Raw genomic sequence first — 13,682 nt, 5'->3', positions numbered from 1 at the left:
TTTATAGCTTGGCCTGCTGTACATAGGCCATCCCCCTCTTAGTGAGAAAGATCACCTGTGGTTTAGGAGGTAAGACATCCAGCCAGAGCATGAGTGTTACAGGATCATCTCCAGGCACAGGTGTGATAGGGATATAAGTATCTGCAAAATAAAATGCTCTTCTGTGTTTAAGAATTGCATTATTGCACTGTTGCCTGCATAGATCAATGGCCTCAATTACAGTATATTTGCTGCCTTTTTTTTCGAGTAGAAAAGGCTACTTCTCAAATCTCTTTGGCATAGCTTAGGTTAGCATGCCTGGCTATGTAGCTAAGGGTAAAGGGACCGTATCCACTGTGCTGTTTCTTTATGACTGGTAAAGCCGTCTGTCGGTCAGCTAGGCGGTTAGCCTAGCAAGCTTAGGTTGCAGTTTGAATACAGCTACTTGAACTTTGAATGTGTGCTCGCTAGCTAATGAGGTTTCAGCGCTAACTGTTTTTCACAATTAAGTCTTATTTTTTATCTGGACTCAGTTGCGGGTGCCTATAATCTCGGTTTCTTATGAGGTTGAGGCAGGAGGATCTCTTGAGTCCAGGGTCACCCTGTGCTATGTCGATCTGGTGTCCGCACTAAGTTCGGTATCTAGATGGTGACTGGGGGAGCTCTGAGTCACCAAGTTGGACAGCCTGAGCTTTTATCTGGGACACTGTTTTAAAAGGTGTCAGTTTTAGCATTCCCATAGTGTGTTTTTTTTGTTCCTAGATGAGGAGAAATTTCCATGTCTAACTGTTCCAACTTTGTCTAAGCTTATGTTCGTAGATGCTCTATTTCCTATTATTTGATTAGGAGAGGCTTTGAATCCTCATTGCATAAGGATCAGTTTTTTTGTTTTTTTATTTCTGTAGTTTTATTTCTAGACAAAATATTTTACTTTGCAGGTCTTTCTTTTGATATGACTTCAGATCCCAGAATCTTTCCAAGGAGCTTGGAGTTCCTTTTGCTTTTTCAGCTGTCAGGAAATGGCTGTGACCTTGCTTCCAGTAGATATCTGAATCTAGACCCATATTTCTTTGTCTTTTTTTTTTTTGCTCTGACTCTGTTGTGTTTTTTTCTTCTTTAACCTGGGAAGATACGACTGAACAAGAGCTTTTTTCCTAAGGTCCTGTACTCCTTCAGTCTTGGGGACAAGATCTTGAGTGGTATCTGTGTTTGTCAATTTCATATCCGTTTCGTCCCTTATCTGGGGATCTCTTTTTGGATGGATTTTTTAAATCTGGGAGATAGTAGAAGAGTTTTCGCAGTCCACTCCAATTACTTTAATGTCAATCATATGATTGGTTCCTTGAAGATTTTCTTTACAGTTTTGAGACGGTTCTTTTTTCTGTCTGCCTGTATTTACTTTGTTCTCTGCATACCCCTCTGTAGTGCTGTGCTTGGGACTAATTTGTCTTGGTGGACTCCATGGACTTTTTTCTTGTGGCTCGGTTCTATCCGAGTCTTCTCATAGGTTTGTTCAAACCTACCTCTGCGGAGGGTCCTAGACAACCACAGGAGAGAGTCTCTTTCTTGGTGGCTCTGTCAAGGTCATCTGTATTTGAACAACTTAGGAGACGATGGATGCCAGCCTCTCAGGCTGGGGAGTAGTTGGGGTCTCTGTAGGGACCCTAGTTCTCGAGGAGTCAGTCTTTCCTACTTATGAAGGAGATTTTTCTCATCCTTCTGTGGACAGAATATGGATGTTCCAGGGTCTTAGCCAGCTTCTCTCTTGTGCAGGTTTTTTCATTCTAATTGTTCCAACTTGGTTCGGAAATATGTCTAGTTGTCGTCCTTCCTTCTGGGGAGGTTGACACTGAGGATGGACCTTTTTTTTTCAGAAAGGGTTAATACCATGCTTCTGGCTCATAAGCCAGTATCTCCCAATATTTACCATAAAGTATGGCGTAAATACTTTTTATTAGTGCAAATCTAGGGGCTTCGCTTGGAGTCGGGTGAGGTTTCCCCATATTCTGTCCTTTATTCAGGAGGGCCTGGAGAAGGGATTGTCAGTCAGTACTCTGAAGGGTCAGATCTCTGTACTGTCTATTTTTTTTTGCATAAACATCTGGCAGACCTGTCAGATGTTCAATCTTTTGTTCAGGCCTTGGTCAGAATCAAGCCTGTGTTTAAACCTCTTGCTCCTCTATGGAGCCTTAATCTGTTTGAGCCTATGCACTCTGTTGATATTAATTTGTTATCTTCGAAAGTTTTGTTTCTCCTCGCTATTTCTTCTGCTCACAGAGATTTCTGAGATTTCTGCTATGCAGTGTGATTCCCCTTACCTTATTTTTCATGCAGATAAGGCGGTCCTTCGTACTAGTTGGGATTTCTTTCCAAGATAGTGTCGGATCGCAACATCAATCAGGAAATTGTTGTTTCTCCGTTCTGTCCTAATCCTTCTTCTCAGAAGAAACGCCTGTTGCATAACCTGGAGGTTGTCCGTGCTCTGGCCTTTCAAAAATGAAACTTCTGTGGAGCAAATCTGCAAGGCGGCCACTTGGTCCTCATTGAATACTTTTTTCCAAATTATACAAATTTGATACTTTTGCCTTGGCTGAGGTTTCCTTTGGTAGAGAGGTTCTTCAAGCAGTGGTGCCTTCTGTTTAAGTCCGCCTGTCTTGTTCTCCCTCCCATTCTGTGTCCTCTAGCTTGGTTATTGGTTCCCACTAGTAATAAGAATGGATTCATGGACTCTCCATGCTAATGGGAAAGAAAACCAAATTTATGCTTACCTGATAAATTATTTTCTTTCCTTGGCATGGAGCATCCACGACCTGCCCTTCATTTTAGTTAAGACTGCTTTTTTTATATAAACCTCAGGCACCTCTATACCCTTGTGTCATCTTCTTTTTCCATTTTTCTTCGGCTGAATGACTGGGGATTATGGGTAATGGGAGTGAAACTTAACAACTCTGCTGGGGTGTTCTTTGCCTTCTCCTGGTGGCCAGGAGTTGAATTCCCACTCGTAATTAGAATGGATTTGTGGACTCTCCATGCCAAGGAAAGAATTTATCAGGCAAGCATACATTTTTGTTTCATTAAAATTATGTAATACAATAATTGATTTCCAGGCTTTATGGAAGTATAATCTATATACATTATTCTCTACTTAAGAATAAGAAATAAGAATATATGAATAGTGAATAACTATAGTATATAACGGAGAACAAGCAAAGCTTAGTAGATTGTTCTGTGGTATGATGATGATGATATTTTATGTTAATGTGTTTTTCTTTGTGTGCTGAATCTCCTCTCTCCCTCCCTCGATCCAAAATGACAGTGAAGCCTTGGGATCTATAGGCAGTCCCCTTAAAGGGACATGCAACTCAGCTATTTTCAGGTAGAGCGTGCAATTTTTAAAAAGTTTCCAATTTACTTTTATTCTCAAATTTGTTTTATGTTTATTCTTTGTTAAAGAGTTTACCCATGTAGGCAGCGTGTACCTGTCTGGAGCAGTGTAAGGCAGCAGATTGTGAAAACACTGCTGCCATCTAGTGCTCTTGCAAATGTATAGCATTATTAAAAGCATTCTTGCACAGCTAGCCTTCTAATCCTATCTAACTAAATTTCAACAAAGCATACAAAGAGAAGAAAGTAAATTTGATAATAGAAGTAAATTGGAAAGTTTTTTTTTTTTAAATACAAGAAACAAACATTGGGGTTTCATGTTCATTTTTAAATGGACAATGAGCATGGAAGTCGGAAGTTTCTGATTCAGAGCCCAGAATTTAAAACAAAAAGTTAGTTTATTTTAACATCCTATTTACCTATTTCTCTTGGTTTCCCTGGTTGAAACTTAGCCAGCTTTCCATGATGACTGACTGAAGTATGCTCAGGAAAAGGTTAAAGAGGCAGCAATGTGTAGCAATGTTATTCAAGCAACTTGTAGAGGGAGCTCAGTTGCTTCAGTTATTCTAACCTGCTGCTGTATAACTAGAAGCACTGTTTAAAAAGACTGTTTGAGCATAGAGTGTGTATCTATGTCTGAATTGGAGATATCCAGTGTTTGCTGTAGTACTACTTGTAATACTTTATTTAATCCTTGTAGTGTTCTTTACAGAAAATGTTGCTAGTAGGATTTCATTATGAAATGTTAAAGGGACATGAAACCCATTTTTTTTCTTTCATTTTTCAGACATAGAAGTAAATTGGAAACTTTTTAAAAATTGTATGCTATTATCAAATTTGCTTTGTTTTCATGTTATTCTTTGTTGAAGAGATATCTAGATAGTGTGCACATTTCTGCAGCACTACAGGACAGGAAACGGTGCTGCCATATAGAGCTGCAGACACACTTCTGAATTTGCCTTCCTGCTTTTCAACAAAGGATATCAAGAAAACTAAGAACAATTGATAATAGAAGTAAATTGGAAAGTTGTTTAAAATTTGTATGCTCTGTCTGAATTATGAAGGAAAATTGTTTGGTTTTTATGTCCCTTTAAGTTGGGTGTTCGTTAAACTATTTAGAGAACACATTCATTGTATAATTTTACATTTTAATTTGAGCGGCAAACATTGAAAACATTTATGATTGGCTAATTTTAGCTTAATATTGGCTTAAATTTTAGCCAATTAGAGCACTGTCTTGTAAAAGGGTTTAACACATAGATAGAGATAATATAAATATATATTTATATTTATATATATATATATATATATATGTATATATATATATATGTATATATGTATATATATATATATATATATATGTATATGTATGTGTATATATATGTATATATGTATATATATATATATATATGTATATGTATGTGTATATATATGTATGTATATATATGTATGTATATATATGTATGTATATATACAGGGAGTGCAGAATTATTAGGCAAATGAGTATTTTGACCACATCATCCTCTTTATGCATGTTGTCTTACTCCAAGCTGTATAGGCTCGAAAGACCCTATATCAGGTGTGCATAATTATTAGGCAACTTCCTTTCCTTTGGCAAAATGGGTCAAAAGAAGGACTTGACAGGCTCAGAAAAGTCAAAAATAGTGAGATATCTTACAGAGGGATGCAGCAATCTTAAAATTGCAAAGCTTCTGAAGCGTGATCATCGAACAATCAAGCGTTTCATTCAAAATAGTCAACAGGGTCGCAAGAAGCGTGTGGAAAAACCAAGGCGCAAAATAACTGCCCATGAACTGAGAAAAGTCATGCGTGCAGCTGCCAAGATGCCACTTGCCACCAGTTTGGCCATATTTCAGAGCTGCAACATCACTGGAGTGCCCAAAAGCACAAGGTGTGCAATAATCAGAGACATGGCCAAGGTAAGAAAGGCTGAAAGATGACCACCACTGAACAAGACACACAAGCTGAAACGTCAAGACTGGGCCAAGAAATATCTCAAGACTGATTTTTCTAAGGTTTTATGGACTGATGAAATGAGAGTGAGTCTTGATGGGCCAGATGGATGGGCCCGTGGCTGGATTGGTAAAGGGCAGAGAGCTCCAGTCCGACTCAGGCGCCAGCAAGGTGGAGGTGGAGTACTGGTTTGGGCTGGTATCATCAAAGATGAGCTTGTGGGGCCTTTTCGGGTTGAGGATGGAGTCAAGCTCAACTCCCAGTCCTACTGCCAGTTTCTGGAAGACACCTTCTTCAAGCAGTGGTACAGGAAGAAGTCTGCATCCTTCAAGAAAAACATGATTTTCATGCAGGACAATGCTCCATCACACGCGTCCAAGTACTCCACAGCGTGGCTGGCAAGAAAGGGTATAAAAGAAGAAAATCTAATGACATGGCCTCCTTGTTCACCTGATCTGAACCCCATTGAGAGCCTGTGGTCCATCATCAAATGTGAGATTTACAAGGAGGGAAAACAGTACACCTCTCTGAACAGTGTCTGGGAGGCTGTGGTTGCTGCTGCACGCAATGTTGATGGTGAACAGATCAAAACACTGACAGAATCCATGGATGGCAGGCTTTTGAGTGTCCTTGCAAAGAAAGGTGACTATATTGGTCACTGATTTGTTTTTGTTTTGTTTTTGAATGTCAGAAATGTATATTTGTGAATGTTGAGATGTTATATTGGTTTCACTGGTAAAAATAAATAATTGAAATGGGTATATATTTGTTTTTTGTTAAGTTGCCTAATAATTATGCACAGTAATAGTCACCTGCACACACAGATATCCCCCTAAAATAGCTATAACTAAAAACAAACTAAAAACTACTTCCAAAACTATTCAGCTTTGATATTAATGAGTTTTTTGGGTTCATTGAGAACATGGTTGTTGTTCAATAATAAAATTAATCCTCAAAAATACAACTTGCCCAATAATTCTGCACTCCCTGTATATATATATATGTGTGTGTATATGTGTATATGTATATATATATATATATATATATATATATATATATATATATATATATATATATATATATACTGATTGACAAGCAGTGCTCTGCAGCTCCATTTGCAGTGGCTAAACACACAGCATTGCCAGCTCGCTAGTGTTTAAAATGACATAAGAAATAAGAGCATGTCATTTCCCCACTACTGAAATCCACTCTAGCCTCTCTGTGAGGACAAACATCACCGTATATTGAAATATTTATATAAGCGGACATTTAAATTCAGTACACTCAAAATTAAACTAATTACTTAGATGGAGAATACAATTTTGAACAACTTTCCAATTTACTTCTATTATCAAATTTGCATCATTCTCTTAATATCCTTTCTTGAAGGGCATACCTAGATAGGCTCAGGAGCCTGCACCCATATACTTCTTGCTATTGGCTCACTAGATGTGTTCAGCCAGCGCCCAGGAGGTAATTTCTTCTCTTGAGCCTTTTTTTTTTCAACAAAGGAAACCAAGAGAACGGATTAAATTTGATAATATAAGTAACTTGGAAAGTTGTTTAAAATTGCATCCTCTGTCTGAATCATGAAGGTTTCAGTTTTACTTTACTGTCCCTTTTAGCCCTGTGTGTAGTTAGAACTGCAGCACGGTGATATTGTACCTTTTTGTTTTATTTTTTAAATCGAATGAAATTCTTGACATTTTATGACATGGCTGTTCTACTAGATGTAAGAGCGCTGCGGAATCTGTTGGCGCTTTACAAATAACCGATAATAATAATAATAAACCAGAGCTATTTCTGTGATATTTCTCTATCTGTTAGAAATGAGATATTTGAGAGTGCACCCTAAGATTCCAGCATCCTATAGAACAGCACACAAATATTTGTTCATTCATAGTAGAGACTTCAGTAGTTTGTGCTGGCTGATTAGATACCTAACAGTTCATGCAATATTGTTGTAATAATGTTCCCATGACCTTTCAAAATATATATATATTTTCTTTATTTCAGTATTATCCACTAGAAGAAGTCCTGTCAGCTGAATATTTATTTAATGAATTCAGGCCAGATTTAATAGAAATGGTACTTGATAACCTCAGACCTGAAAATGTACGGTAAGTCTTTATCTACATTATTTTTTTTTTACTTTTGAAAATGCTGTTTGTATTTTAGAACTTTATTGTGCAAAATCACAGATAGACACTCTATTCTGCAAACAAGGATTCTATGACCTTAAGCTTCCTGGTCAGTTGCCTATGGTTCTTTGTAACAGGAAACACAAATCTCATGTTTAACCCTTTAGCTTCCTAGTCTCTATTATCTATACTTATTTTTTTGTTTGTTTTGTGAGTAAAACTAGGTAGGCTCATAAGATACATCATGCAACATTGTATAAAAAGCTACAAATAATGTTGCAAAACACTGCTGCCATAGACTAAAGACGCGTGAATACTCCTGAGCTCTTATGAGCCTACCTAGTTTTACTCTTCAATAAAAGATACTAAGAGAATGAAGCAAATTTGATAACAGAATTAAATGGGAAAGTTGTTTAAAATTGCATGCTGTATCCGAATTGTGAAAGCTTAATTTTGACTTTACTGGCCCTTTTAATATTATACCTCCTTGCAGATGTAAAATATCATCAATTTCTATCTTATTTCCTAGTGCCAATTCACTAAAGAATAGAGAGATTCTTGAACTTTAGTTAAAAGCTACATAGAATAACAGGAATATAAGAGACTGGAAGAGCCATTCCAGCTGTCATTAAACCGTTTATGATGTTACTGTTTCCTTTTGTCTTTTATTTGCTAAAAGAAATGCAAAACTTAAAGGACATGAACGACAAAATTTAATTTTTTTCCATAAGGCAGGGAGAGTCCACGACTTAATTTTTTACTGTTGGGAAATACAACACCTGGCCACCAGGAGGAGGCAAAGATACCCCAGCCAAAGGTTTAAATATCCCTCCCACTTCCCCTATCCTCTCAGTCATTCTTTGCCTTTCTTCACTAGAGGAGGATGGCAGAGAAGTGTCAGAAGATTTTGGATAGTCCTGTAATGGGTATGTTCCTTTCAAGAGAGGACTGGAATTTTAAGTAATCATATAAACCTCTCAGTGAAAGTATTGCTGAATGTTAGTCTGGAGATGCAGGGAAAGTTTTTCTACAAACCCATCCTATACCTATATCAATTCCTGAGCAATCAGTGTTGACGAGTTTCACTGCTTGCTGTTACACTCTGCAAGACTATCACACTTGAGAGGCTGTATCTGTTCCACAGTGTGGATCCTGGAGGGTAAGACCGTTTTAGTATATATAGCAGGGATTCTAATATAGGGTCACAGTGTGGTTCCTTTATATCTCAATAGGATCAAGGGTTAATATTTCTTTCAGGGAGATTATTTGGAACAGTTTTAGGGATTTTTATTTACTGCTTTCACTTTGTAAGGGTTTAGGCTCATAAGACTGTGCTTTTGGCTTGGAACAAACAGGTTACACTTCCGTTTTTGAACAAATATACTGAATCATGATTTCCAGGCTACCAAATTTTAAAGGAGTTGCACAGCTTACATTAGTTTAGCACCCTTTTTCATAGCAGGGGAAGTCCTGTCTTGTGCGGTCTTTCACTTCCTTACTATCCTCCTGCAGACATCGCACCTTGAGGAGAGCATGTTTTTTCTTGGCATAAGGTTAAAGTTGCCAGAATTTTATCTTTTCTCCAGGAGGGACTAGTTCCCTGAAGGGACAGATATCGGCCCTGTCGGTGTTGCTGCACAAGAGATGAGCTGAGCTTCTGGATATGCAGTCCTTTGTTAAGGCCCTGACTAGGATCAGACCTGTGTTTTGAAGGGTGGCTCTGCCTTGAAGCGTCAATCTTGTTCTTTGTGTGTTGCAGCAGGCTCCGTTTGAGCCCATGCATAATGTTGACATTAAACTGTTAACTTGGAAGGTTCTTTTTTCTATTGGCTATTGCCTCAGCTCGCAGAGTCTGAGATTTTTTTTTTTTTTTTTAAAGTGCAACAATTTAAAATTTATATGCATTTATGCACATTTCAGTTTTAACCTTTTTATCTTTTCTAAATGCGGTGGTAGCACTTTATTCTTTTCATGTCTGACAGTAGCTGTCTTAAAGGGATAGTAAAGTCCTAATTAAACTTTCATGATTCAGACAGGGCATGTCATATTAAACAACTTTCTAATTTACTTTTATCATCAAATTTGCTTTGTTCTCTTGTTGTTCTCAGTTGAAAGCTAAACCTAGGTAGTCTCATATGCTATTTTAAGCCCTTGAGACAGCCTCTCATCTGAATGCATTTGACAGTTTTTCACAGCTAGAGGGCATTAGTTCATGTGTTCCTTATAGATAACACTGTGCTCATGCACGTGGAGTTATTTAAGAATCGGCACTAAGTGCCTGAAATGCAAGTCTGTCAAAAGATATGAGTAAGGAGGCAGTCTGCAGAAGCTTAGATACAAGGTAATTACAGAGGTAAAAAGTATATTTCTATAACAGTGTTGGTTGTGCAAAACTGGGGAATGGGTAATAAAGGGATTATCTATCTTTTTAAACAATAACATTTTTGGTGTTTACTATCCCTTTTAATCTCTATAAAGAGTATCCTTATAATAGTAAACCTGAAAGGGAATGTAAATTCATCATAAAGAAAAAGATTGTTTTTTATGCAGTGACACGATCTGACAAAAAAGAAAACATTAAGAGTGGTAGAGTACCTGATTGGGAACTATCTTAAATGGAATATGTTATGATTAAACAATATCTAAAGGAAGGATTTGAGTAACCAATCAGATTGAAGATGGTGACTTCCAATTGGTTGACAATACGATTTAAATTATTGACATGTTTTACTAGTTTTAAAGATGACAAAATAGGCCCACATTATCTTTATTTTAAAATATATCTTTATTCTGCTCCAAACAAAACACTTCTAGGTGTCCCCACATGGCCTGCTATTAGCCAGGAAAAAGGGGGTACACTTTTGGTTTACAGCATTTCTCACAGGTATTTTACCTGTTTGACTCAAGCATTTTTGTGTGGTTTCCTTAATTTAGCAATTTTGAAGTTTGTACCAGAATTGTTTTTCTCACTTTAACTCACTATATAGATTGTGGTTTAATTTATATTTTTATATGTATAAAATATAAGCTAAGTTAAAGGGACATAATACTCATATGCTAAATCACTTGAAACTGATGCAGTATAACTGTAAAAAGCTGACAGTAAAATATCACCTGAGCATCTCTCTGTAAAAAAGAAAGATATTTTACCTCACAATTTCCTCAACTCAGCAGATTAAGTTATGTGTAAAAAGTTGTTATACTCAGCTGCAGGTAAAAAAAAATTAAGAAATGAACAGCAGCCAATCATCATCAACAGTGCTGAGGTCATGAACTCTTTAACTGTGAGCTCATGAGATTTCCCTTAACTCTCATGAGATTTCATTGTAAACTTCCTTACACTGAATAGGGAAATAAGATGAGTGTGCACGATAGCTCGCTCCTTCCGCTGTCCCGGGACAGACATACTGATTTGTTCCTTAGAAGTCCTTTACAATGGGATGTGGCTACTGAGAAACTTTTGAGGTAAAATATCTTTCATTTTTACATAGAGATGTTCAGGTGATATTTTCTAGTCAGCTTTTTACAGCTATACTGCATCACTTTCAAGTGTTTAAACATTTGGGTATTATGGCCCTTTAATATAAATGAAGTTAATTGTGCACCAATATCTCTTATTCCCCCCCCCCCCCCCATTTCTTTTCACAAAAATAGATGTTGACATTTGGCTACAGGATATGCTCCTTAAGAGGGCCTTATTCAAGCCCAACATGTTTGCAAGAAATACATTGTATAGTGAGTAGAGTATACAAATCCAATAATGAGTTAAAAAAAATGGTGGCAATATGCACAAGATTATCTTTCCATAGGGTAAATCTAGACACAACACTAAATCCTTTAGTGCTTCTTATGACTTTAAATTCCATGATATTATCATGATGTTGAGTCTTTTTTGATATAGGCTTTATTTGTGGAAATTCATACAATAATTTTAGTATATTTATGTTTTTTTCCGTCCTGATCAGTCTTTCTCGTAAGAAATATTTTCTTTTTTTGCTGTGCGCTACTTTAGTAATCACACTTAGATAAATATCTTATTTCTCCAACATAGGTGTGTCCGGTCCACGGCGTCATCCTTACTTGTGGGATATTCTCTTCCCCAACAGGAAATGGCAAAGAGCCCAGCAAAGCTGGTCACATGATCCCTCCTAGGCTCCGCCTACCCCAGTCATTCTCTTTGCCGTTGTACAGGCAACATCTCCACGGAGATGGCTTAGAGTTTTTTAGTGTTTAACTGTAGTTTTTCATTATTCAATCAAGAGTTTGTTATTTTCAAATAGTGCTGGTACGTACTATTTACTCAGAAACAGAAAAGAGATGAAGAATTCTGTTTGTATGAGGAAAATGATTTTAGCAACCGTAACTAAAATCCATGGCTGTTCCACACAGGACTGTTGAGAGCAATTAACTTCAGTTGGGGGAACAGTTTGCAGTCCCTTGCTGCTTGAGGTATGACACATTCTAACAAGACGATGTAATGCTGGAAGCTGTCATTTTCCCTATGGGATCCGGTAAGCCATGTTTATTACGATTGTAAATAAGGGCTTCACAAGGGCTTATTTAAACTGTAGACTTTTTCTGGGCTAAATCGATTGATTATTAACACATATTTAGCCTTGAGGAATCATTTTATCTGGGTATTTTGATATAATAATATCGGCAGGCACTGTTTTAGACACCTTATTCTTTAGGGGCTTTCCCAAAGCATAGGCAGAGTCTCATTTTCGCGCCGGTGTTGCGCACTTGTTTTTGAGAGGCATGGCATGCAGTCGCATGTGAGAGGAGCTCTGATACTTATAAAAGACTTCTGAAGGCGTCATTTGGTATCGTATTCCCCTTTGGGTTTGGTTGGGTCTCAGCAAAGCAGATACCAGGGACTGTAAAGGGGTTTAAAGCTTAAAACGGCTCCGGTTCCGTTATTTTAAGGGTTAAAGCTTCCAAAATTGGTGTGCAATATTTTCAGCGTCGTCCCTTCCTCAAGCAAAGGCTCACACGGACATTGTCCTGGCCTTTCTCAGATCTCACGGCTGGAAAGTGAACGTGGAAAAGAGTTCTCTATCCCCGTCAACAAGGGTTCCCTTCTTGGGAACAATTATAGACTCCTTAGAAATGAGGATCTTTCTAACAGAGGCCAGAAAAACAAAGCTTCTGGACTCTTGTCGGATACTTCATTCCGTTCCTCTTCCTTCCATAGCTCAGTGCATGGAAGTGATCGGGTTGATGGTGGCGGCGATGGACATAGTTCCTTTTGCGCGCATTCATCTAAGACCATTACAACTGTGCATGCTCAGTCAGTGGAATGGGGACTATACAGACTTGTCTCCGAAGATACAAGTAAATCAGAGAACCAGAGACTCACTCCGTTGGTGGCTGTCCCTGGACAATCTGTCTCAAGGGATGATGTTCCACAGACCAGAGTGGGTCATTGTCACGACCGACGCCAGTCTGATAGGCTGGGGCGCGGTCTGGGGATCCCTGAAAGCTCAGGGTCTTTGGTCTCGGGAAGAATCTCTTCTACCGATAAATATTCTGGAACTGAGAGCGATATTCAATGCTCTCCAGGCCTGGCCCCAGCTTGCGAGGACCAGGTTCATACGGTTTCAATCAGACAACATGACGACTGTTGCGTACATCAACCATCAGGGGGGAACAAGGAGTTCCCTAGCGATGGAAGAAGTAACCAAAATTATTCTTTGGGCGGAGTCTCACTCCTGCCACCTGTCTGCTATCCACATCCCAGGAGTGGAAAATTGGGAAGCGGATTTTCTGAGTCGGCAGACATTGCATCCGGGGGAGTGGGAACTCCATCCGGAAATCTTTGCCCAAGTCACTCACCTGTGGGGCATTCCAGACATGGATCTGATGGCCTCTCGTCAGAACTTCAAAGTTCCTTGCTACGGGGCCAGATCCAGGGATCCCAAGGCGGCTCTAGTGGATGCACTAGTAGCACCTTGGACCTTCAAACTAGCTTATGTGTTCCCGCCATTTCCTCTCATCCCCAGGCTGATAGCCAGGATCAAGCAGGAGAGGGCGTCGGTGATCTTGATAGCTCCTGCGTGGCCACGCAGGACTTGGTATGCAGATCTGGTGAATATGTCATCGGCTCCACCTTGGAAGCTACCTTTGAGACGAGACCTTCTTGTTCAGGGTCCGTTCGAACATCCGAATCTGGTTTCACTCCAGCTGACTGCTTGGAGATTGAAC

At 38.6% G+C, this 13,682-nt stretch overlaps 1 protein-coding gene across 1 annotated transcript in view; it reads left to right on the top strand.

Moving 5' to 3' along the window:
• The window catches only part of IDE (insulin degrading enzyme), a 352,051-nt gene that overhangs the window by 109,901 nt on the left and 228,468 nt on the right, over positions 1 to 13,682 (top strand). The window contains exon 8 of the mRNA XM_053692939.1: positions 7,285 to 7,457. Within this exon, the coding sequence (XP_053548914.1) occupies positions 7,285 to 7,457 (173 nt within the window). The remainder of the gene's footprint in view (positions 1 to 7,284; positions 7,458 to 13,682) is intronic.

The sequence above is a fragment of the Bombina bombina genome, chromosome 9 (genome assembly GCF_027579735.1).
Source record: "Bombina bombina isolate aBomBom1 chromosome 9, aBomBom1.pri, whole genome shotgun sequence".
NCBI lineage: Eukaryota > Metazoa > Chordata > Amphibia > Anura > Bombinatoridae > Bombina > Bombina bombina.
Note: the sequence above shows the minus strand (reverse complement) of the source record. Positions and strands in the feature narration are given on the sequence as shown.